Source organism: Enhydra lutris, unplaced genomic scaffold, assembly GCF_002288905.1.
Source record: "Enhydra lutris kenyoni isolate GAN:26980312 unplaced genomic scaffold, ASM228890v2 scaffoldscaffold4, whole genome shotgun sequence".
Classification (NCBI taxonomy): domain Eukaryota; kingdom Metazoa; phylum Chordata; class Mammalia; order Carnivora; family Mustelidae; genus Enhydra; species Enhydra lutris.
In genome coordinates this window covers 61,974,565-62,000,588 of record NW_019154088.1, presented here as the reverse complement: position 1 = coordinate 62,000,588, position 26,024 = coordinate 61,974,565, and the positions used below count along the sequence as shown (strand labels likewise).

General features: G+C 32.6%; 1 protein-coding gene and 1 pseudogene across 2 annotated transcripts in view; both read right to left on the bottom strand.

Moving 5' to 3' along the window:
- The window catches only part of LOC111140696 (gephyrin-like), a 349,666-nt gene that overhangs the window by 18,585 nt on the left and 305,057 nt on the right, over positions 1-26,024 (bottom strand). The window contains exons 4-5 of one of the 2 annotated variants that reach the window (XM_022492906.1): positions 20,858-20,950; positions 8,231-8,269 (exon numbers count right to left, since the gene is read on the bottom strand). In XM_022492906.1, coding sequence (XP_022348614.1) covers positions 8,231-8,269; positions 20,858-20,950 — 132 coding nt within the window. The remainder of the gene's footprint in view (positions 1-8,230; positions 8,270-20,857; positions 20,951-26,024) is intronic. The other variant, XM_022492907.1, reaches the window with a different exon arrangement.
- Positions 16,919-17,250, bottom strand: LOC111140697 (annotated as a pseudogene).

Genomic DNA, 26,024 nt, shown 5'->3' with positions numbered 1-26,024 from the left:
AAAAAAAAAAAAAAAAAAAAAAAAAAAAAAAAAACTGTTTTGAACAATGGAGGGGAATTATGCTCTACCTACCTGAAAAAGTGTATGAAATGCCTTAAGCACCTAGGTAATCAAATGGTAATTCACATTAATTACACGCTAGATTATTTCTTTTGGAATTCCCATTAAGAAAAATGAGTTTGCCAAGGAAAAAAAATTGTATAAATAGAAGGAGTATTTTTTTTAAAGTAACTACTACAGTAGCTATGTATTTTCAAAGTCCTAGTCATAAATTTTTGCAAATTTATAGCTATGAATGGACAATTAATTCTAGAATATTAAGGTTCCATAATTTTCTATACATAAAGTATTTAACATGAACATTCCATAAAAAAAGAGTAGTTAGGGGGTGCCTGGGTGGCTCAGTGGTTAAAGCCTCTGCCTTCAGCTCAGGTCATGATCTCAGGGTCCTGGGATCGAGCCTCACATCGGGCTCTCTGTTCAGCAGGGAGCCTGCCTCCTCCTCCTCTCTCTCTCTGCCTGCCTCTCTGCCTACTTGTGATCTGTCAAATAAATAAAAATTAAAAAAAAAAAAAGAGTAGTTAGAAGATAAACTATTGTGCATCAGCTATGGAAAACAAGAAAACTTCACAAAGGGCATAACTAGCTTGTTAGAAAATAGTACGTTTATACTTTATTAACTGCATGCCTTTGTTTTCGGGCTTGACCTCTGCTGTAAGAGGGTAAGTAAGGAAATAATTGAGTATTATTATGTGAATGGAGTTTGAGAAAAGAGAAAATAAACCGGTTTATATTTGTGTCAAAATGATATAGTTAAGATATAAATCTCATTCTGTAAAAATTATTTCCTGACAAGCACTTTCTTAGACTTCTCGTTGTAACTAGAATCAGTTTTTAAGAATAGGCTATGGAACCAAAAGAAAACAAAGAAAATGGGCAATTTATAAAAGAAAAAAAAAAAAAACTAGACAAACACAAGTGTTTAATCTCACTATTAATCTACAATAGGCCAATGAAGCCATATAATTTTTATCTATCAAATTGTTAAGATTAAAGATGATAATGAATGTTCAGTTCCATAAACTGAGAGTATGAATATATAAATATGTACACATATTCAAGAGGGCAATTTTGGCAGTATGTATTATGAGACTTAATTTTTAATCAGTTATTCTATTTTAAGGAAATATTTCTAACGTGATAATCAGATATGTTTTTGACAATTTATATAAAAAGAATGTCTATGATAGGAAATAAGAAAGAGCCTAAATGGTTAAGACAGGGAACTTAAATTAATCATAACTTGTTTACACTCTGTAGTGATTGACAATCCTCCCCTTTTTGGTAGAAAAGTTATTAATGGAAAAAAGCTTAATTTATATAAAAAGGAGAGTGGTTAAAAAGAAAGGGTTGTGCAGTCAAGACCACCTACCTAGTTGAAATTCAAATTCTGTTACCTTCTACTAGCTTTGTGATCCAGGTTATTTCATGATTTAATCTTTCTAAAACTAATTTTATTAAGTGGTACTCATGTAGCTTTGTTATGATTAAATAAGATATTATATAAAGTGCTTATCACAATGTTTGGCACACAGTAACTGTAAATTTTAGTAGATATGGTAACACAGTTGGGATGATGTTATTAAGAAACCCAAGATATAAACCTGTATCTATGATGGGTACCCAGTGTGAAGACTAATCACTTTGTCCTAGGCAATAATTAGGTGCCAAGATTACTCATGATTTTTATTTACTTCATTTTGCTTCCTATGTTTCCAAATTCTTTTTTTGGAAAAAACAGGATAATCAGAAATCTATATTCAGGAAAAAACAGGTGTTGTTTCTTTTAATGTTATTAATAAAAGCCAAGATAAATATTTAAAAATCTTCACCTTTTCTTTTTCATAAATGACCATATACTTTTTTCTTTTTTTTTTAAAAGATTTTATTTATTTATTTGACAGACAGAGATCACAAGTAGGCTGAGAGGCAGGCAGAGAGAGAGAGAGGAAGCAGGCTCCCTGCTGAGCAGAGAGCCCGATGTGGGGCTCGATCCCAGTCCTGGGATCACGACCTGAGCCGAAGGCAGAGGCTTTAACCCACTGAGCCACCCAGGCGCCCTGACCATATACTTTTCTTATCTTTAATCTCATCTTTAATACTTTAAATATTGTGTCACAATAAAAAGATCACCATTTAATGCTCTTATTGAATACTTACCACATGCAAAATACTATGTTATACTGTGTTCCTAATATTCTAACACTAACTGGGAGTTATGGAAATTTGAAGACAAATTTTCTCGTTAATAAAATAGGAGCTCTCTGCAGATGGTCTTAAGTTTTTTTACTTTTATTTATATTTCAAAGATTTTATTTATTTATTTGACACAGAGAAATAGAGCAAGCAAGGGGAGTTGTAGGCAGAGAGAGGGAGAAGCAGGCTTCCCACTGAGCAAAGAGCCTGATGTGGGGCTAGAGACCCTGGGATCATGACCTGAGCTGAAGGCAGACACCAACCGACTGAGCAACCAGGGGCCCCTTAAGTTTTATTTTTTAGTAACTAACCATAATGAGAAGATATCTAAAAAGGCTTTTTATCTTTACCTCTTCACAAGATCAATCTTAATTTTGGCCAGAAGGCATTGAGTTAAGAATGAGAAAATATAAATTTAACTTCTGAGAGATTTTTTTCTTTCAGAATATTTGCTTAAGATATCTACATTGGGATTATTACCTTTAACTGCAAAGTAAATACATATCTACTACTATAGTATAGCTAGGGACAAACCAAAGAAATATTGATTCCTGAACATCTAAGATGTTTTTATACTGCTGACATTAATAGAACATAATCTCTATTTCTTCATAAAGATGAAATATTCTAAGAAATCTAAAATGTGTTCAGAGATAAACACAATATGTTTGGGATGGCTTGTATTTTGTAAACTTTCAAATATCTAACTAGTGAACTATTCAAGTACTAATTTTGATATTCATGAAATTAAATATTATTAAATATACATAAAGGATCTTTGTATCAAATAGTTGCCATAGATGAGGCAATTGAACTTATATCAATGATCTTTCTCACTCCACTGGACCTCTGTGCCAAAGGTGTAATACATTAATTTTTGCTAGTGACATTGAAATATTTGAAGGTGGGATAGCAAAGAGAAGAGAAAGACATTAGGGGATGTAGAGACTATTAGTGTCTGCTGTTGTCACTATCTATATTCAAAATCAAAGGAGTAAAACTACCTCCCCAAAATGTTTATGTAAGGAAGCTATATCTTCCTCTGCAAGATCCTGAATACGTCCCACTGTTTTCAGGAATGAATGACAACTTGTTTGTTAGGTGTAGTTGCCTCCAAAGAATTTCCTGATATCAAGGAAATTTAGGGGATTTTCTTGTTATTAAATGTAAAAAAGATTTGAGTCCTAATAAGGGTGTGATAGGGAAACTGCCTTTTCAAGTTAACTTTCACAAAAAAAACCCCACATTAACTATTTTCAGTTTAGCTTTCCTTCAAATAAATAGAGGATCACAAGAAAAGGAAAAGTATATTTATTACTAATAAAAATGAGTTTACTAAAATGTTATTTATATTTTTCTTTATCCCAGATCTTACACCTTACCTTAAAATTTCTGTGTAATCTTTAGTTTGCATAAAAATGTTTTCCAGAATAAATACAAGTGAAACAACATCTTTTAAAGTTATTCACTTCTTAAGTAAACAAGTTAAATCTGGATATAATCTCTATTTTGGTGCTTCTCTCCTGACACGAGAACTTTGATCTTCCTTCAGCTATGTTGATAAAATAAATAATTTTAGTAGGACATCAGGAGATGGGAGGAAAAAATAGGTTAGTAAAACTTAAGTACAGCACTTTAAAGAGATTCCTTTAAAGCAATCACTGTGAATTAGTGAGCAATGTGAATGAAGCCTACTGCTCTCAAGTTTGATGGCACCCATCAATATAGGGAGGACAAATAAATTCCTAATTCAAATGACTAATTAATTGACTTCATAATAAAACCAATGAATATGACTGAAACTTCTGATACCAGGAATTCCAGTAAGTTTTAGTTGGCAGTGAGAATGAATTAAATTCCCAAACATTTTCAATATTGGTATATAGTTACACACCCAAGAGAAGAATACCCCATTGTGTTTGCAGTAACATTCAAGAACAACCTCCTGAACATTAGTTATCAATTTTTCTCTTGCCATTCTCGACTCTTCCACTATAAAATTAATAACATTGGGTTCAGATAATGCTGTTTATTAACAACTACCAATGAAATCATCAATTGTTACTGAATGCTCCAGGTTTAAAATTAGAGATTTTTACTGGCATTAGACTATTACCAGTATCCTTCAGTTGTAATGAGGCATTAATTATAGAAGACATTCTTATTCCTGAATTACTGAAGCTTAGAAGAAGTGAAAGGATTTCCTTATACAAAATTACTCTGCTTTGAACATTTTCTCTGAAGAACTAGAAGAAAATAACAAAATTTTGAAATATTAGAAACAATTTTTTTGTTGTTGTTAAATGTCTTCTTCCCTCTTTCGGAATGTAAGTTCCTTGAGAACACAGACTTATCTTTGTGTTACATACTCCTAATAGATTACATAGCACAGACAAGCCTTTTTAAAATAGGTTCTGAGAGAATTATTGGAAGTAATGGATTAACTTCTCTCCTATGCATATGAAAGAGTACTAGTTTATGTATCACTCTTGGGAGAATTGAAAGTTCCTCAAATCAATTGCTTTTAATAGCTTAGATGAGAAACCATGGCTGAAAAAAGCTAGACAAAGTATGTATAATCACCAAAAAATTGTTAACATATGAAAACATTATCACATAATGGATTGAAAGTCTTCTTTCCTAAATCATTTTTATTGCATATTTAACTACTTCAGTTTTAAACTCCTTGAAGACAAGGATCAGTTCTTTCCAACTTTCATAACTCTTACAAGGTCTAGGACACTATGATATAGAGTTCAATTTAATTCACATTGTATTTTACCAGTGGATTAAACACACACACATGCATACACACATTACCTAAACCATATCTCCATCCTATTGAATCAGAATCTTGGGGCGGGGGTGGGGGGATGGTCAAAGGAATATTTCTAGCAAAATCTCTATAGGTAGAAAACTGGGTATCCAGAATTGAGCACCAGTGAATTTAAAATTAATTCCTCTTCCTATTGTTGGTTCCTCTAAATATAACCTAGCTGCCTCATGTCAATCCCATTATCTTCATTTAAAACTTGCCTTTCAAATGCTTACTTCTTTAAAAGAGCATTATTCCATCTCAAAAACAGGCCATCATCTGTCTTTAAGTTGGTTTATTTTTTTAATTCAATGTCCTTCAGAATCATTTTGCTGTTCCGCAAATATCAGTTATCTGTCCAGTTTCATTCTCCCTTTCATTCTTAAAATGTAAGGTCTTCCAAATCTCACTTGGTCCTCTGTGTCTTCCTAAAAGTTTATAATTTCTTCCGTTCCTAATACACTAGCTTGGACTTAACCATCTTTCATATTACTTACATAGTTCCCCTGAGGTCTTTAGTGTCCTCTTAGACAAGAATATTAAAAGCTATGGAGTTTACTTCGAGGTAAATACCCAAAGAATGGAAGGAAAAACAGACCCTTGCACATCAACGCTGATGGCAGTATTATTCATAATAGCCAAAAAGTGGAAACAACTTAAGTGTTGTCTATCAACAGAGAAATGGATAAATGAATTGTACTATATACATAAATGGAATATTAGTCTTTAAAAGGATGGGAATTCTGATACATGCTTCTATATGGATGAAACTTGAAAATACTATGTTAAGTGAATTAGTCAAACACATAAGGACAAAAATTATATGATTCTACTTATATGGGGCAACTCCTAGAATATGCAAATTCTGAGACAGCTACTAAAACAGAGGTTGCCTGGGAGGTGGGGCAAGAGGTTTGGGGAATTACTGTTTAATGGGTACAGAGTTTCTGTTTTGCATGATGAAAAAGTTCTGGAAACAGATAGTGGTAATGGTTGTATGTACTAATGCCACTGAATTGTACACCTAAAAGAGTTAAAACAGTAAATTTTATGTCATGTGTATTTTGCCACAATAAAAAATTAAAAGCTACTGAAATTATTTTCTTGACTTTCCTACACCAGCTTTTTTTTTCATACTAATTTTACCTTTATTGTTAAAGGAAAAGGAAAAAAAAAATGTCATACTCTTTTTCTGTATTCCCTAAATTTATCACTCTCTTTTTAGCTTTTTCCCTTTCCTTTCCCATTTCATTTTTCATAAAAGTAAAATAAAATTTAATATGGATATTCAGAATTTTCCACACTTCATGCACAATGATGTTGTGGATACATACACACAAAGTACACTTCAAAACTACACACAAGGAACACCTCAAATCTATACACACACACACACACACACCCCACTCTCAATCTCCTTAGACTCTTGAAATTGTTTGCAAAATTCTTCTCCACTTCTTGTTTGATCTTGTTTCTCATTTAAATATAAGTAAATAAGACATCAAGCTTCAAGCAAATAATTTTGTATTTCAAGTTCTTTTTAGATGTCAAGTACTTAGCAAATAATGGGAAAATGTCAATTTAAAGTTTACCTACACACAAGAAAATATAGTCTAAAAGGAGGGAAAGATAAATACATCAAAAGGATATCTAAAGAACTGATATTACATAAATTATGGGGCAGCTGAGAAATGATATTCTCAAAGGAAAAATGGAGCAGGGTGGAAAGCTACTTTAATCTAACCACAAAGAACTATAAATAAATTTATTATTTTTGGAGATGATACTTTAAATTTTAAATTATTTTTGGAGATGATACTTTAAATTTTAAATTATTTTTGGAGATGATACTTCCAGTCTTATTAAAAATGATAAAATTAATAGGAATAACTCATCCTCATGAAGCCCTGGAACATGGAAAATAAATCAGGAAATAAATTTAATATATGGAAAATCACTGAAAGATCCTGTATACAAGAAAATAAAGTACATAATATATGATGTGAAAGGTCAACTGAAGCAAAGATGATACATTATTTGAAAAAAAATCTATTGCTAAATAAAGGGAAGAATGTGGAGTTGTATAAAAAAGGAGAAAGGATGGGTGATAGTTTGAAAAGTCAGTTTAGGAGTAAACTGTACTGGACTGTTAAAAAAGTGAAGCATTTTCCTATTTCTAAGATATGTTTGGACAATATGTAGGCAACACTTTTCTTGGAAATAAAATCTGATCAGGGTTACAAGACAACAGAGGAATAACGCCAGTGATTTACCAGATGCAGAAAAGTATAAAGGAGGCAATATGAGCTGATCAGCAAGTTGCAAGGCTGAGTACAGAGGAGACGAATGCAATGTCTCAGGTTAATTAATGGAGCAGCCATGTGCAGCAAATATTGGTAAAGGAGACAGTAGTCAAGCAAACTTAGTTAGCAGTCCAACTTAGTGGCATAAGACAAGTGGAGATAGGTAGCAGAAGTGCTAAACAATATGAACCTACTTAAAATATTATAGGCATAGATTGGACAGGGCAAGATCAAGCAGGCAGATGGCATAGCACTTGGAAGGCCATGATACAGAATGGTAGGAGAGCAGATAAACAGTGCTGTAGTCTAAAGCTAAAGTAGCAAATGGATATGGCAGTATCAGGCTATTTGCTGATAGACAAAGTACCAGTAAGTGAAGAATGCAAATCATTCAGCAGATGCGTAAAGTGGGGCAAAAAGTAGAGGTAAAAATCAAAGGCAGTCATAGCAGTAAGACAGAACAACAGAGAAGCAATGACAGATCATCAGAAGCAGTTGTGTAGGGTAGGAAAGAGCTGTTAGCAGGGGAACAAAAACACCATTCAGGAAAAGATGAAATCGAGAATAAAGCAGTCTCCTGAATTGGGTTTCTTCCATCTAGGAAACAGTCATCAATAAACTGCATATGAGAATCCACAAGAGAATAGCACACAAATGGAAATAGCGGATGAATCTGAACTCTATTGCCCAGGGATACAGAATGATCCTAGAACATAGATACATAACAATCCACAAGGAAATTAAATGCATGGGAAAAATGGGTCCAAGCATTCTTTATGATGATAAAAAAAAAAAACCAAAACACTAAAAATTATTAATCTGGAAATGATTGGCTGGGATTGAAGTCTTCGCTTACCCCTTTCTGGAGCCCACAAAATGGGAATGTTGGGAATTTCTGCAGCAGAAAAACAGAAGAGAAAAGGGATTTCTGACTCCCAGTTTGAGGAAAGCAGGTCAAATTTAGGGCTGTATGAACTGGTTCAGGGAAATAAGAACCAGCCTGAACCTTCCCCATTCCTCAGAATCAAGCAATTTTTGAGGTTTGGGAAAGGTTTAGGAAGCCCTCATCCCGTCATTTCCCACAACCTCCCCTTTCACACTTACCTCCAGTGCAAACGTTTCCAGCAAGGAGGTACTTGGGAAAACTCACTCCCATGTTTATACCATGGCAAAATTTGAGGATGGCCAACTAATAGTACTTCCTGTGTAGGTCAGGTTTCTGATTCAGTGGGATCCCTGCTATTTGTGAGTGAGCACAGGGGATAAGTTACTAGAAACTACCTACCTCTTTGAAAGTGGATGAGGAAAAAAAGCAAGGGCAGTAATACCAATAAATAAGTAGTAATACTAGTAAACCTTGGTGATCTCATCATTTGTCATGGATTTTAATTCCATGAAGATGCTGATGACTTTTAAAAAAGTATCTCCAGCCTAGACTTCTCTTCTGAACTCCAAATGCATGTGTTTAATTGCCAATTTAACATCTCCATTTGGATATCTAAAAGCAGTTCATTTCTATGACCAAATTAAAACTGATGTTTCTCGTCAAACCTCCCCTTCCCACAGTCTTCTCCAGTAAATGACAACTCTATCTTTCCAATTGCACAAAGTCAAAATCCTGGGTCTTATACTTGACTTCTCTCTTTCTCTTATTTCTCCTCTTACCTCTATCTTCAAAATATATAAATAGTATATTTCTCACTACCTTCACCTCTATCATTGGTCTAAGTCACTATTATTTTTCAACTGATTATTTCAATAGCTTCCTAAACTGTTTCCCTATTAAGATATAAGTCAAATCATGTACTGCCTCTGTTCAAAACTCTCCATTATACTAAGGGTGGCATATAGGTTTTACATGATCCATGGCTCATTCCATCTCCTTTATGTCTTTGCTCAAATGTCATCTTATCAATAAAGCCTTCCTTAATGGTCTTTTAAAAACTACAACTCTGCTTTCTGCCTACACTATCTATTCACTCTCCCTGGTTTATTTTTATCCACAGTACTTATCACCATCTCTAATACTATACATTTTACTTTTTTACTTATATTTTTGTCATCCACTAGAATGTAAATTTCATAAAGGCAGGGACTTTTGACTTCTTTGTTTATTGCTATATCCACAGCATCTTGAACAATGCCTGGCATATATACAGCAGGCACTCAAGATATATTTGAATCTATTAAGTGTTAATATCTTGTGGTGCATCACCTTTCTCTGTCTTAAATTCTCAGAGCATTCTTCTAAAAGCCCACGTTATGAGCCTTTGATTAACAGAGGAGATACTAGTACACTATAAGGTAGGAATATTCTAAAATAGGGTTTGGCAAATCATAGCCAAGGGAACAATTCCTGCCTGCTGCCTGTTTTTTGCATCGCCTTCAATCTAAGAGTGATCTTTAAATTTGTAATGATTGGAAAAAACCAAAATACGATAGCATGACATGTGGAAATTATATGAAATCCAATTTCAGTATCCATATATACATTTTTATTGGGGCACAGTGAGTCTCATTCATTTATATCATCTTATGGTGGCTTTCGTGCCACAGGGCTGGCAGAGTTGAATGCTTATGATAGAGAGTACAGAACCCACAAAGCCTGAAGTATTTATTGCCTGGACCTGTAAAGAATAAGTTTGCTGACTCCTGTCCAAAGATATTTTATACTTAGAAGGCAAAGAGTAATAACTAAAGTTTGAGTAATGCTAAACTAGAGTATTATTGTTAATACCATTGCTGCTTCTGCCCAAGACACCTAGGAGGGAAGACGCATTTATACTAGGATTTGCTTTTAGTATCTATAAAAGTAGCCTTCTCATTCCTCTAAATGTTATCTTATACTGGTGGTGATATTCATTAATCTATTGACCCTATAAAAGCAGCCTCATCTTAATGATAGGATATAGCATACGTAAAGGTAAGTCTTAAAAATGGCAAAAGGAAGGGAATGAGAAAGTGAATAAGGCCCACAAACAGAGTTCATAGCAAACCAATACCCTATTTAACATATCCTGTTTAACAGGAGTGGGAAACTGGCATGATGTGAATCTCTTTTGAACTTCATCAATGGGGTTATACTAAACTGACCTCATTATAATGTGGTCTCCTAAACAACTATGGTCTTGAATCACCACAAGCAAGAGACACATTATAATAAGACTATTATATTTATACAATATTCAAAACTAACAGTTATTTTCTCATTGGTTCAAATGCCCATGTTTTATAGAAAAGTATTTCAAAAACCTGCAAAACCCTATTCAAAATCACCTCATAATCACCTGACTTATCTTTCTTACATAAAGTTTCACCTTAAGGATTAAGACATACAAGTATATCATATACAACAATCAAACTTATGGAAAGAGGTGGAGAAGGTAAGGGGGAAACACTTAAATCATCTCAATGACACCCAGCACTACAATGCTATCTTTAATCTTCATAAAGAAATATGATTTATGTCCTCTTATGTCAATTGGTCCTTGTAGAACAACTCCTTTCCCACAGCTATACCATTGTATACTTTGAGTTCTATTTTACTGGATTTTTTTCCCTACAGAAAATTCTTTCTATATTTATTCAACCATTATCTACTCATTTTTAAGCTAAAGCTCTATTTATATTGTAGGTAATAATAGCAAATATTTATGTAGCAAGTATATACTTTTTTAGTTTTACTTATGTTAATTCACATAGTATAACTACCCTATGAGGTAAGCACTCTTACTCTTTCTATTTTACACATAATAAAACTGAGGTACAGCAAGTTAAGTAAGTTGTATAAGGTCACTAGTAAAAGGAAGATCTAGGATTCAAATCCAAGTAATCTGTACTCTTAAAGATTGTGTTATGCTGCCTCACAAATAGTTTATATGGGCAATATTACTTCTCTAGTAAGAGTTCTAAATAGATGTGGAATTTAGCATAGTAAGTGTATTTGTAATTATTTGTATGTTTACTGATAATGATCATCTTAAGGGCCCCTAAAAGGTCAGTACATATTCTGATGCAGAGTAGGCATACAATTAAGAAACAAACTTAAGGGAATGAAGACAGTATTTTATATATGGGTTCTTCATATATGAAATTTTTGGTTTTGCCTTATGCTCAAAATTTTAAAATTCTGACCTGAAGGAACAATGTAACTTTATTCTTACTATATGTAATAGGAGCCTTTCAACATAATAGTTTTAAATTCAATGTCACTTATTGCCCTAATTACTTTATCTAAATTATTGAATTTTGTATCTTTACCTTTCCCCTGATACAATAATACCAAGGGGACTTTCTTTTTAATGCATAAGTAAAACAGAGATTGAATATCATGGGAACACATTCTGTGTTTAATAGGGGAAAAATGCATGCAAAAAAATACAAAAGTAACTGGACATAAGGGGTAAATGTAGTATTTATCTTCAAATATTAGGAGAACTATCATGTAAAAAATAAATCTACATTCTTTGGTACAGTGCACAGAAAAATTAGAACCATGGGGTAGAAATGATAAGGTGCTAGGTTTCAGTTTGATATGTCTGGACTTTCAAACAACAGAGTTCCAAAAGCAACAAACTTCCAGATGGAAGATGTAGCAATTGAGATGTTCAGACAAAGGTTGGGAATGATGAAAAGGGTATGCTAGGACTTTGAACATAATGGCCTTTGAATTCTCTTCAAACTCCGAGATACTGTGATTTCTCTATTTTTTTACATAGTTTGTAATTTTATATAAAACACTAAGCTAATTTGAGACACATGACTGACAAAATCTATGATGAGAAAAATGTTTCCAAACAACAAATCAAAAAACTGGAACTTGATGCTTCACAGCAGTTTCAGTTTTATCTGCAAATAATGGTGTGGATATTCATTAGGTCTGTAGATTAAATCAGGACTTAAAACAAAACAAAAAATATTCTTAAAAAATCTTCAAAAGGATGAAGTTAGCCCTACTGAAGAATACGGTGATGTGTATTTAAATAAATGACATCTCAAAAAGTATCTGGTTTTAAAGAGCCTTGATGGCGTGATTTTACTGTGTGTACTGGTTTATAGTAGACTTAGACTTAAGAATTCTGTCTTCTAAGGAGTCTCGGAATTAGGACAGTTGCTGGGGGTTTTTTTTTTGTTTGTTTGTTTTTTAATCTCTACAGATGGTGCTACTCTAGATGTTCTAAGAAAGAGATTAAAATAAGAGGTCTAGTTTATCCATCTTTCTATGTAAGATGAATCCTCTGCTCTAGCCAGGAAGATTTTCTTAATTTTATCTTTCTCTGTAGGCTGATCATACATTTCCCCTTCTTTCTTATTCCCAGTAGTAATGTCCTTCCTCTTCTCTCCTAATCTGAATCCTCTCTTCTTCAATTTTAACTTTACTACTACCTGCCCCAATTTTTTGCTGATTACTTTTTAAGTACTGATTAATTGTAACTAAAATTAATTTTAGCTTTCTCTTAATCTTTCTCCTTAAAGAAATCTTTTGGCTGCACATTTCTGATATTGGGTTTATACTGTCTTGATTTGTCAGGTGACTGTTTTAGGAGTACATGTACTTCATAGTACTCACTCAGTGAAGCCCAAGATGCTTGACAAATACTTTTTAAACTGAACAAAAACTATAATTGATGTTTTTAGCAATCTGTTAGCTCATAAATGTGTCTATCTCTAAGACATATGCTGTTTTTTAATGGATATTACAAACCCCAGCTATAAAGTGGAATGTCATGGAAAAGCTACCCTGAATATCATATATCTCAGCTGATTCAAGCCATATTCCAAGAACTTTAAACTACAGAGGAATTAGAGACTTAAAATACATAGGTTCAGGTAAGATATCAAGAGTTACTTAATGTAACTGCACTAATAAGCCTCATTCTTCATATCATATACACTATAGAAACTCTTAATCTTTTTCCTTTTCCCCATGCCTGAAAGTAGTAGTAGGGAAATGTTGACTCACATCTTTATTTTTTAGATTATCCACAACGTACGTCAGTAGCTAACTAAGGATATCAGAAGTACAAGGGTTAATAGCAGAACTATTTGGGGCTGCCACATCTAATTAGAGGTAATAGGTAATACTAATTAAATGAGGAAGGAAAAGGTAAAGAAAAAAATGAACATTTACCAAACATCTACAAAGGTGCCAGGCATTATATCGGATTGCTTTACATGCATTATTGTCACTTACTCACTCACTTAGTTAGGATAACCTTGGGCAAGTCAATTAATTGATCCGTGTCTCAGTTTCTCCATCTTTAAAATAGATATAAAATTGTACTTGCCTCATATGGTTGTTCTGGAGACTAAATGAATTAACATATGCTTAAAACAGCTGCTGACACATAGTAAAGTGCTATATATGTGTTATTTATTATTACTGGCTATCCTTATAATCTCAATCACTAGAAACAATAACCCTGAGAGGTAGGAATTAGCTAATTTAGCAAATGAGAAATATGAAGTTGGAATAGGTTAAGTTGCCTTAATTTCATACTTAGTGGTAGAGCTGAGATTCAAATTCATGTCTGACTCTATATTGTTAGTGTTTCCACTATATCATATTGCATCTCACCATGTTTAGACAAAGGTAAGACATAGAAACATAGTTCTTATGTCCAGAACTATTTCATAAAAATTAAAGGAAGAACTTAAAATGGCATAAAGTGTAACCTTATTTGACCATAGAATAGTGATGTATTTTATTCAATCTAGTTTAAAATACTTCAATTACAAGGGTTTCTGATATCCTGGTTTTATCAATTTCATATTGTTGAGTTATCTTACTGATACAGAACAGTTTTAAGGTACTCAAAATCCTAGTTCAATATGGTCATATTTAGCTCTAGCATGTATAACAGGTATTAGTTAAAAAAAAAATTCCTGGGACGCCTGGGTGGCTCAGTTGGTTAAGCAGCTGCCTTCGGCTCAGGTCATGATCCCAGCGTCCTGGGATCGAGTCCCACATCGGGCTCCTTGCTTGGCAGGGAGCCTGCTTCTCCCTCTGCCTCTACCTGCCACTCTGTCTGCCTGTGCTCGCTCTTGCTTCTCTCTCTATGTCAAATAAATAAATAAAATATTAAAAAAAAATTCCTAGTACTGTAAAATAAGTATGTATAGAGTTCTAGAATATTAGTATATGATATTTTTCCAGGGAAATAATCAAAGTTTCCTGAAGAATATTATATATACTTGAAAACAACTACATAATTTAAATGTCCTACATTAGTGATTAAATTTTCTTTCAAAAACAGAAATTGTTACATAAGATGTTTTTCTATGCTTCTGCTATAATATAGAATTTTTCTGATTGTCAAAATGTCCAATGTTAACTTTTAGGTGAAGCTATTAAATGTTCTCACTGATTTTCACAAGTCACAAATTGAAAATCATTAAGTATAGTTAGTAACTCAGATCAAGGATGTCTCCTACATTTTACTTATACAGTATTCTTACTTTTGAAGCATTATAATTTTGAAAGAAAAATGGCTAAAAATGACTGCATAAAATGATCCCTGGCTTACAGTACACTCACACCTAAAATAATGAAATATATAAATTGTGAAACATTGATTATAAAACAAATTTCACAAAATAAACAATTTTTCTTTGATTTGATATTTTTGTGAAAAAATTTCTAATAACCTAAGTGGAAAATATTTATAAAATGGTTTAAATAGTAATCTGTTCCAAAGAAATGTAAGTATTACGGGCTATAAACAGAATATAGAATTCATAATTCTAGAATTCATAATCCTAGAAATCCATCCTTTGTACCATAGAATTCATAATCCTAGAAATCCATCCTTTGTACCAAATTTTGAGTATTGTATCCCTTTTAGCATTGGTCATTTTGTTAGATGCCTCTTCAGTTCCATAATGAACCTACTTCTGTGGCTACAACAGCAGAGTTAAATAGTTGCAACTAAAACTTTATAGCCCGCAAAGCACAAAGTATTTACCATCTGACCGTTTGCAGAAAAAGTTTGTTGACCATTGGTCTGTTGAATAATAATGTCATCCTTATTCACATTTTTTTTAACTCACATTTTTTATGGGCTTTTTAAAAATTGACTTTTACTTTTTTTTCTTTAGTAATCTGAAATGATGTTGAGTTTCATTTTTTAAATGCTTAATTTTAGAAGGAGCAAAGACAGAACACTTTTCTGCCATAATGAAATGTATTGCCATGTTGTCTCCATAGACAATACAGCATAACAAAAGTAAAAGATCTTTTATTCTAAATTATATATAAAATTTTGAACTCCCAAAATTCATCAAACTAATGGATTTGTGATGCATTAAGTAAAATCTCACTCTTAAAAAATTTTTAAACTATTGTTCTTAGATAATTTCTAACAAAACTGTCCTGATATAATTGGTCAGAATTAAATAATCAAAAGGAGAAATAGCAAAAATTTTAGGAAAATATAGATTTTTATATAAAAAAATATTCATTTAAAAGGAAAAGTTTTGGTTGCAACTCTTTAACTCTGCTGTTGTAGCCACAGGTATTACATACATGAATGACTGTAGCTGTGTTCCAATAAAATTTCATTTAGGGAGACTGAAATTTAAACTTCAAACAATTTTTATGTGCCACAAAGTATTATTCTCCTTTTGATTTTTTTCAGCCACTTAAAAAAATACAAAATCCATTCTTAGCTCATAAGCTACATCAACACCAACACCAACAAAAAGACAGGCTGGATTTGGTCTATAGGACTTTTATGAACTCCCAAAACAAATTAAGAGTTTCTTGAGAATAGAGACAATGTCTTATTAATTTTTTAAAACTCCAGTACCCAGTATGGCATTGGATACATATCAAGGATTAAAAATAAAAAGCTTGATGAATGAATGAATGGATGAGAATTAAGATGTATGTTGGGCTTCTATTTAACTCTTTAATTTTTGATCAAGATAAAATATTAGTACCCAACCCTTTATTCTGATGTAGCATAAAAATCTAAAAATGCTTAAAGTTATTTTTACCTTATAAATATAAAATAGTTTAATATTTTCAAATTTACCATAACATATTATAAAACATTTCTTTGTAATGATATACACATTTTTTAAAGCTTCTTGATCTTTTAGTCTCTTCTAGAATTTATGTCTAAAGGGTTTTCACTTCGTCTCACTTATAAGTCCCTAATTTTACTTTTTAAGAATAATAAGATTCTTGATGTAACAATACCTATTTTGGGCATATATTGTTTTTAACTAATAATGAGATACAAAGAGGTAATACTTTATATAGCAATGAATTCTTATATTCTATAGAATTTTACAATTACTAGCATTTCACCAATGCCAAGAGATTATTCAACCTTTGTCTGGTAACAGAAACTAAAATCTACTCTTTAAAAAAAAAAAACTATTTATTTATTTTAAGTAATCTCTATGCCCAATGAGGGGCTCAAACTCATGAGCTGCTGATCAAGAGTCAAACAAATGCTACTCCAACTAAGCCAGCCAGGAGCCCTGAAAATAAAATCCATTTTTTTCTATACCTTTATTTATTAACTTTTCATTAAATTTAAATCCTTGAGGGGTACAGAATCACATGGATTCTGTGCCCAATGGCTTTAGCAGGAAGGTTGCTTCGGAATTTGGCAGAAACCATGCCGCTGTTCCCGTGAGCACGAGTTACTTTTCCCCAGATTACTCTGGTTTGTTTGGTTTGCCATCAGGAATCACTGTGTTGTTCTTTGCTTTGTACACATAAGCACATCTCTTGCCTAGACAGAATTCCGTTTCACCTCGAGCATATACACCTTAGATTTTAAGAAGAGCTGTGTGCTCCCTCTGGTTACGGAGACCCCGCTTATAGTCAGCAAAAATGGCCCTGGATCACAATCTTCCAGACATTATTTGGCATTTTAGGAGTCCCGTTGCCAGCCAGCCTCCACAGGTCCCAAGATGGTGGAGAAAGAATAAAATCTATTCTTTAAAAAATAAAGATTTTTATGTTAAAATAAACTCTAAAATAAGTTTTGCTAGTATTTCATTTTAGAGGCAGGGAGCAGGCCAGCAAGCATGCAAATATCAGATGAACCATATTCTATGACACAGGGCCCAAAAACAGAAACAATTTCATAATTTAGGGAAATGGATTCCGATTGCCTTATTTCTATTAAAAAGAAAAAAAGGAAAAAAGATATACTTTACTGATTTTGCTATTCCATTTTCCTTTTTAATAGACCTGGAAAGAAACCCAAGTTTATTAAACTTTTCAATCTCTTTAGGGTTCATACCCACTGACAAGTTTAGATTGCTTTATTTCATTTATTCTATTTGTTTCCCCCATTTTCTTCCTAACAACACACACATTCCACAAACAATTGTCCTTTGTATTTGTAGATTAGACTATTCACTGTCAATTATTGACTGTAAAATATTTGTACCTTAGTGGAGAAGTTTTTTATTATTTTACCTTAATATTTAATATGTGTTTTCTATAACTTGAATACTTAAAAATTTTTGTAAATCTAAGTTATCTATAGTTAAATGTAGTCTAGAAATGGTTTCTTCTCTTTTTAGGCACAATTATCTAAGACAAACAAGTTAAAGACAACTAACTGTATTATCACAGAACCCAAATTACATTTCAGAGTTCCTAGCATGCATCCAGTGTTATAATTTGGATATTAGAAGAATGACAAGCATTTAAATGTATAGTGAAGATACGAAATCAGTATTTTTGGTTGGACTTACATTGCTTTTATGTTTGTTTATTTTTCAAATGCTTAACAGTTCTATGGACTTCTGCTGTAGATAGTCACACCCTATGTATTTATATATAAAATATGAAATAAAGCAAACCCATTAAAAATCAAGATATTTACAATTGGTAAGTCACCCAATCTGAAAAAAAAAAAAAAAAAAAAGATTAAGAAAGACCTATTTATGCATATTTTAAACTTATTTAAAGAAAACACTCAAATACAACTCTACGTAGGTAGTTGCTATAGGCATTTTAAATGTAAGAATTTAACCTGTACCCCTGGGGATAAAAATACATTATATGTTTATTTTAAAAAATAAATAAATACATTAAAAAAAAAAAGAAGAAGTGGACATAAACTGATTTAGGACTGAAAACATGCCTAGAATATAACTTTTACGAGATATAGTCATGGTGCTAATAAAAAAAAAAATTATGTGATCTAGAAAAAAAAAAAAAAGTAAGAATTTAAGAGCACCTGTAAGGTTTTAAGGTAACTGAGACTTCATTTATTTAAGAATAAAGGGCTTCTTAATTTCTGATATAATGAAACATACATGGTCAGGGAAAGAGACTCTTATCAATTAACAGTACTTAAAAAAAAGTGGATGGGATAAACACATATTAGAATGGTAGAAATTTAAGACCTCTGATTTACAATAAGATGAAAAAAGATAAAATATGAAACTTACTACATCAAAATTTTAAAATAACAAGATCATAAAGATTTCATGGATATACTTTAAATCTACGATAAGACTGTTTTTCTCTATTTGGTAGTTATGTGCCCCCAAAAAACCAAAAAAACAAAAAACAAAACCAACTAACCAATTTGTTCACTTAGTATTTATGTAGCAACACATAAAAAGAATTAACCCTTACTAAGTTAACCCTTGCATATAATAGCATTTACTACATGCCAGAAATAGTTCTCATTGAATCCCACAGCTACCCTTGTACATAGGTACTTTTGTTTGCCTCATTTCATAGGAAACTGAGGCACAGAGGGGTTTAATAGTTAGTCTATGGTCACCCTATTAATAAGTAGCAGAGCCAAAATTCAAAGGTTTATATTTTCAGTCTAGCATTTTGATAATAACTTGACACAACACAGAATACAAAATACTTAACTCTGTGTGGGAATTATTCTCCCCCAATTAAAATAATGTTATCTGGTTATAAATGAATTCCATAGTAACTTACTTTCTGATATAAAAAGAAATGACACAATATTATTAAATCATCACAGAAAAAACAGGGAATATAAAGCCAAGGTCATTTACTTCAAATACTTAACAGAACGACCAGACTCCAAAAATTCTTCACATATGTAAGCAATTTTCTTACAAACAAAACACAAACACACCTCTCTCTACAGGAGATGGCTTCCCTCCAATTGTACTTTTTAAGTTAGTCTCAAAGTCTAAAAGAAATGTAAAAACTGGCCAAAGGACCATTTCCCCTTAACACCCAGAAGCTTATTATGTAAGAATGACTTCTTTTTTAAAGTCATGAAAACACTACAACTCTATTCTGATTGCTTTAAAAACAAACCACATTATAAATCTAATCATAAAAATATCCCAAAAAATTCTGTCACAATTTTTACATAGAAAAACAGAAAGTATTTTACAATTTGTTAAAAAAATTTCCATTTTCATATACTAGAACTGTGGTTTTTAAAGTTTGAAAGTATGGTCTATGGGCCAACAACATCTGCATCAACTGGGGCCTTGTCTGAAATACAAATGCTTAGGACCCACTGCAGATTTACTGAATCAGAAACTCTGTGGGTGTGCCCAACAATCTGTTTTAACAAGCCCTTAGTTTGATTGTGGGGCAGGCCAAAGTTTGAAAACTACTATGATAGAGTAAGATGGAGAGTAAATACTTAATAGATGCAGAGCAGAAATGTCTTGTATTAATCAAACAGTACATACAATCATGTATTGGTTTGAAAATAGAAGGACATATTGAATATTAAGTTGAAATTCAGCCAGCAAACACTTTTTTGGGAGGTAAAGAAAACAATATGACAAGTGGTAAGGTAAGTTTGCATATGATTCTGAGGTTTATGGCTTCCTTCAAAAAAAAAAAAGACTCTTTTCCCCGTATCACTGATCACTGCCTACTCTTAATTCTCTCCCTAACTTTTCTCCTCATGCAAAGGTTTAAGGTAAGATTCTTGTGGCATAAAGCCTAGATATTAATTCTGCATTTTGGCTTATTAAATTCTGCATTTAAATTCACATTAGAATTACGAACTATGGAATCCTTTCTCTTCAAAAGTACTATAAATATGGTATATATATTCTATTGTAATTTCCTGTGCTTTAAGACCAATGACAAGGGTATCTCAAGAACAGAGAAATCAGATAATTTTGAATTACATTAACAAAGTACATCAGACCAGAAGCAATGCTAAGAGTTAGAGTTCTGCTATCACCTCCTTTGGCAATACACCTGAAGTTCAACTTGTATCACAGACCACTAAACAAAAGCAAAATTATCTTCTGGACTAGTTCAATCTTCCTCATTTTATATCATGTTTGTATAAATCCAAAGAAAAGAAGTCAAGAAACATTTTTTATACAACAATTCTTCTACAGCAAAGTTTTTACATTCTTAAAACCGCAAGTCTCTTGTTCTGCCTTGCAAAATTATAAAAATAATATAAAACACAGTGAAAAAGATGAATGATAATATGAATAGCCTACTTCTTGAATATGAGAAAAGCACATACTATCTCACCTCTGGAGTGACATCTCGTGGTGCAAACCCTGTTCCTCCAGTTGTTAATATCAAGTTAAGTTCCTTTTCATCACACCAATCTATCAGGGTTTCCTGAAAGAAAATGGTAACACTGTCACAGGCAGAAGAACTTACTAGCCCACTTAAGACATCCACATACCAAATACCTCATATACAGTGAGGAAACACAGATTCATTTCAGCAATCAAAGAAGAAAATTTTGAAGCTCAATTTATGGAACAGATTTGTTATTGATTGAAACACACTGCAGTTTGGGGTATTTATGCAGTATAAAAAATGAGGAAGAAAGCATCAAATTCTTAAAAATAAATGAAACACAGGAAATACTATAAATTAAGAGCTTATAAAATAGTCTAATATTGGGGAAAAAAGTCTAATATTGGATATTTAATAAAATCTAAGAGGGAAAAGCAAGGCATTCCAACAAAGATTATAAATTGTCTTTATTTTTTTTATTTCTCCATTTTTCTCTATTCAAGTCCATCCAGGTCTGATACAGTCTGGGCTTACTTTATTTTTCTTTCTACAGCTCTGCAGTGGTTTCTGAAATAAGTTCAGTCTGAAGACTAGATATGGTTCAATTAGGGTATTGTTTTTTTAATTATATAATAATCAGACATTTGATGGTATGAAGAGGATAGGTTATACAGTGGTGCTAATATTGTTAACTTTCATAGCAGAAGTTTGACCAACTCCGAAGTTTAAAAAGATAGCAAAAAATACGACTAACGGGGTGCCTGGGTGCCTCAGTCATTAAGCGTCTGCCATCTGCTCAGGTCATGATCCTGGGGTCCTACGATTGAGCCCCGCATCAGGCTCCTCGCTCAGTGGGGAGCCTGCTTCTCCTTCTCCCACCCCCCTTCTTATGTTCCCTCTCTTGCTGTGTCTCTCTCTGTCAAATAAATAAATAAAATCATTTAAAAAAAAGACTAACTTATTAATAATTTTCCTTATTTTTAAACTTGAGAGAGATCTGTTTAGCACATATCTTATAATATAATCTCACATTTGCTTTCTTTTTTTTTAAAGATTTTTATTTATTTATTTGACAGACAGAGATCACAAGTAGGCAGAGAGACAGGCAGAGAGAGAGAGAGGGGGAAGCAGTCTCCCTACAGAGCAGGGAGACCGCACGATCCCAGGACCCCGAGATCATGACCTGAGCTGAAGGCAGAGGCTTAACCCACTGAGCCACCCAGGTGCCCCCACTTTCTTTTTTTCCTATTTAAATGAAATAAAATACTTCCGTATTAGCTTCAGAGTACTATTTTGGTTTTGTATAGCTATTTCTTTCACTCAGTTAAGCATTCATACATGCTTCTATTTGTAACATAGGAATAGAAAGATGACACATTTTATAACTTATGATAGTTATTTCTGGATAATTAGATTTGTAGTACATTTTAATTCCTTTCACATTTTTCAAATTCTTTAAAAATTGCAGGTATTATTAAAAAAGTAAAGGGATTTTACAAATCAAATTTTCTGGTATTTGTTCTTTATTTTGATAACCTTAGTGTCTTATTTCCCCCTCATTTTCAGGCAGCTCAGAAACAAATTTTATATTCGACAACTAAGTATATTCTATTGTAGTAGGTTAAATACAGTCACATATCTCCTGTCAAAAGGTGGAGTCTGTTTTCATCAATTCCATATCTGGGACAGAACTGTAACTCTGATGAGGGCAAAAATCATGGTGTATGAGTTCTGAAGCCACGTTCTCAAAATGTCTCACATTTTCCACTGTCACTCTCTTGGTAAACTTCTATTATCATGAAAGGAAATCCAGTCTAAATAAGGGAATGAAGAGAACATGTAGAGAGAAAGCTCAGTGAAACAGATAGCACCAAGGCCCCAGACATCTGTATGATGCTATCTTAGATTTTCCAGCCTTAGTTGCAAATTATTTCAGCCAAATGAATGACACCAAGTAAAACCAGAAGAAAATACACCCAGGTAAGCCCAGCAAACCCACAGATTTGTGAGAAATAATAAATCATTGCTGTCACTAAGTCTTATGGTGGTTTTAATGAAATGATACAATATAAATACAACTACTTTCCTAGTTAGTATCTTTGCATCCTCCTCTTTTTCAGGCTATTTTCAATTTATATTTTATTGTATTTTATTAGTCGTAAGTCTATACATCCTTCACAAAAATCTTCAAAATAGATTTGAAAGTAAACTTGATGTGAATTAGGTTTAAATAAATTACCATGAAGTCTCAATTTTAATCTTTCAGTTTAAGAAACATACCAATGCCTAAAACAGTATGGAGGTTCCTCAAAAAGTTGAAAATAGAGCTATCTATGACCCAGCAATTGCACTATTAGGTATTAACCCCAAAGATACAAATATAGTGATCCGAAGAGGTACCTGAACCCCAATGTTTATAGCAGCAATGTCCACAACAGCTAAACTATGCAAAGAGCCCAGATGTCCATCGACAGATGAATAAAGAAGATGTGGGATATATATACAATGGAATACTACTCAGCCATAAAAAAATGAAATCTTGCCATTTGCAATGACATGGATGGAACTCTTGGGTGTTATGCTATGTGAAATAAGTCAAATCAAGAAGACAATTATACGATCTCATTCATATGTGGAATTTAAGAAACAAAACAGAGGATTATAGGGGAAGGGAGGGAAAAATAAAACAAGACAAAATCAGAGAGGGAGACATACCATAAGAGACTCTCAATCATAGGAAATAAACTGAGGGGGTGTGGGGTAACTGGGTGATGGACATTAAGGAAGGCATGTGATATAATGAGCTCTGGGTATTATATAAGACTGATTAATCACTGACCTTTACCTCTTAAACTAATATACTATATGTTAGGTAGGTGAATTTAAATTAAAAAAAAAAAACAAAACAACCATACCAATGACGAGTATGTGCCAGGAAAATGTGGGAATGAAAAAAAACGCAATGACAAATGTACTTTATGTCAATGAGCTCAGCAGTATGAATAAATTAATTTGGTACCTCATTATATCATGGTTAGTGCTATGGAAGTGCTATGAAAGAAGTGTGACCATCTTAAGAAAATTGTTTTGCATATATCATATGTCTTTATGAATATTTAACATTTTTCTTACATTGACCAGAATGAAAACCATCACTACAGAGATCTTTAGCAATATTTTTTCTCTTGCAGAAGACTATAGAACCTAAAAAAGATAAAAATGGGACAGTAATAAAGCTAAGAGGAAGTAAATTTAGACAAGCCAACGTTCTATATATCTACTTAGAGTCTCATACTCATCTATTGCAATAGATTTTTTTTCCTTTCTTTACATTTATTGATGGAAACATGAATCACTGAATTAAGCAGACCTCAGCAATATAAAATCACTTGAGAAATGTCACATTTTTCTTTGTTTTTTTAAAGAGTCTGATATCAAGCCCTGCATCGGGCTCTCTGCTCAGTGGGAACCTGCTTCCCCCCACCCCCTGCCTGCCTCTCTGCCTACTTGTGATCTCTCTCTCTGTCAAAAAAAAAAAAAAAAAAAAAAGGAGTCTGATATAACCACCTAAGAAATTCCTATCTATACCTAATGAGATACAGCATTAGGACACCTTATTAAAGTCTCCTCTGACTCCCCCAAGCGATTTGTTCCCTGTGTGTAATAGCAGTCATTCCTTTGGGATAGCACTTTTCATATTTTACCAAACTTTTCTTGTTTATATGTCTCTATCTCTGTAAGAGTAATCTCCAAAATTCTGATTATACATATGTATTAGTAAAGCAATTTCAGAATGTTATCAGACATTTCTATCACTAAAGCAAATTCTGAATATTATGCTAAAACACATTCATCACGTCACACAAGAAATTTTAAAAGATGAGAAAAAGACAATGTAATACTTAAAATAGCTTTGATTTTAGTAATTGTACAAAAATATTTTTCTCCCCAATAATCAATGCACATAATATGATTGAATATGCATTATTTTAGAAAATCTTGGTTTGACATTTTCTGATACAGTAATTAAAAAGTAAAATAAAAAATAAATACACTGAAATGAAAGAAATAGATTAGCTACACTTACAAAACCACTTACACGGCATTCATTTTCCAATCTCATCTACCAAATATTCAAATGACTTTATGAAATGGGGTTAGTAAACTTCCACTTTTCATGATAGTAATTAGTTGTTCTTATAAAATAATTGGGGGTGGGGTGGGAAGATGGGCAAAATGGGTGAAGGGGAATGGCAAACATAGATTGTAGTTATGAAATGAATAAGTCATAAGGATAAAAGGTACAGCATAGGAAATATGGTCAATGGTATTATTATTATAAAGGCATTGTATGTTGACAGATGATGGCTACATGTGTAAGCACAGCAGAAGGTACAGACTTGTTGAATCATTATGTTGTACACCTGAAACTAATGTAACACTGGGTGTCAATTATACTTTAATGAAAAAACATAGAATAATTGGAAGACGTTACTGTAAAAATATTTTTAACAAATGGGTTCAAAATCAACTAAAACTCTTCAAAAGGAACATTTTCAAATGGATAAGGATCTTCATTTCTTAGTTTTTTAAGTCTGCAGTTATTAGTTTTTATAAATGACAGAAACAATTTCCACTAACAAAATAGTATAGTATAAACAATTTTAAGTATCTAAGTATCTTAACGTAAGCATGATTTTATATTTTATGGAAATTTTCCCAAGATCTTCTTTCATGTCTTTCCCCCAAAGCTATCTACTGAATTAACTTCTCATTTATTTTTCTAGGCAGATTCGCCCATTCCTTGTCCATTTTCTCTTCTCTATTCATATTATCTGATCTCCCTCTCTTGTCCTTTTTGGCTCTGAGAATCTACTCCAAATCACTTTAAAATTAGAATTCTAAAAATATATTTCTTTAAAACCTTCCTCAAAAAACCGACTTTTCTCCACTGGAGAAAACACCAACACATTTCCTAAATATTTGTAAATGTAGTTGAAGCTTACACCAAGTCCTTCAAAAAGTAAATGCAAACACTCAACAAGATCCTACCTAATAGAGTCCAACACCACATTAAAACCATTATCCACCATGAACAGGTGGGATTAATCTATGGGATGCAAGGGTGGTTCAACATTTGCAAATCAATCAATGTGATAGAACAAATCAA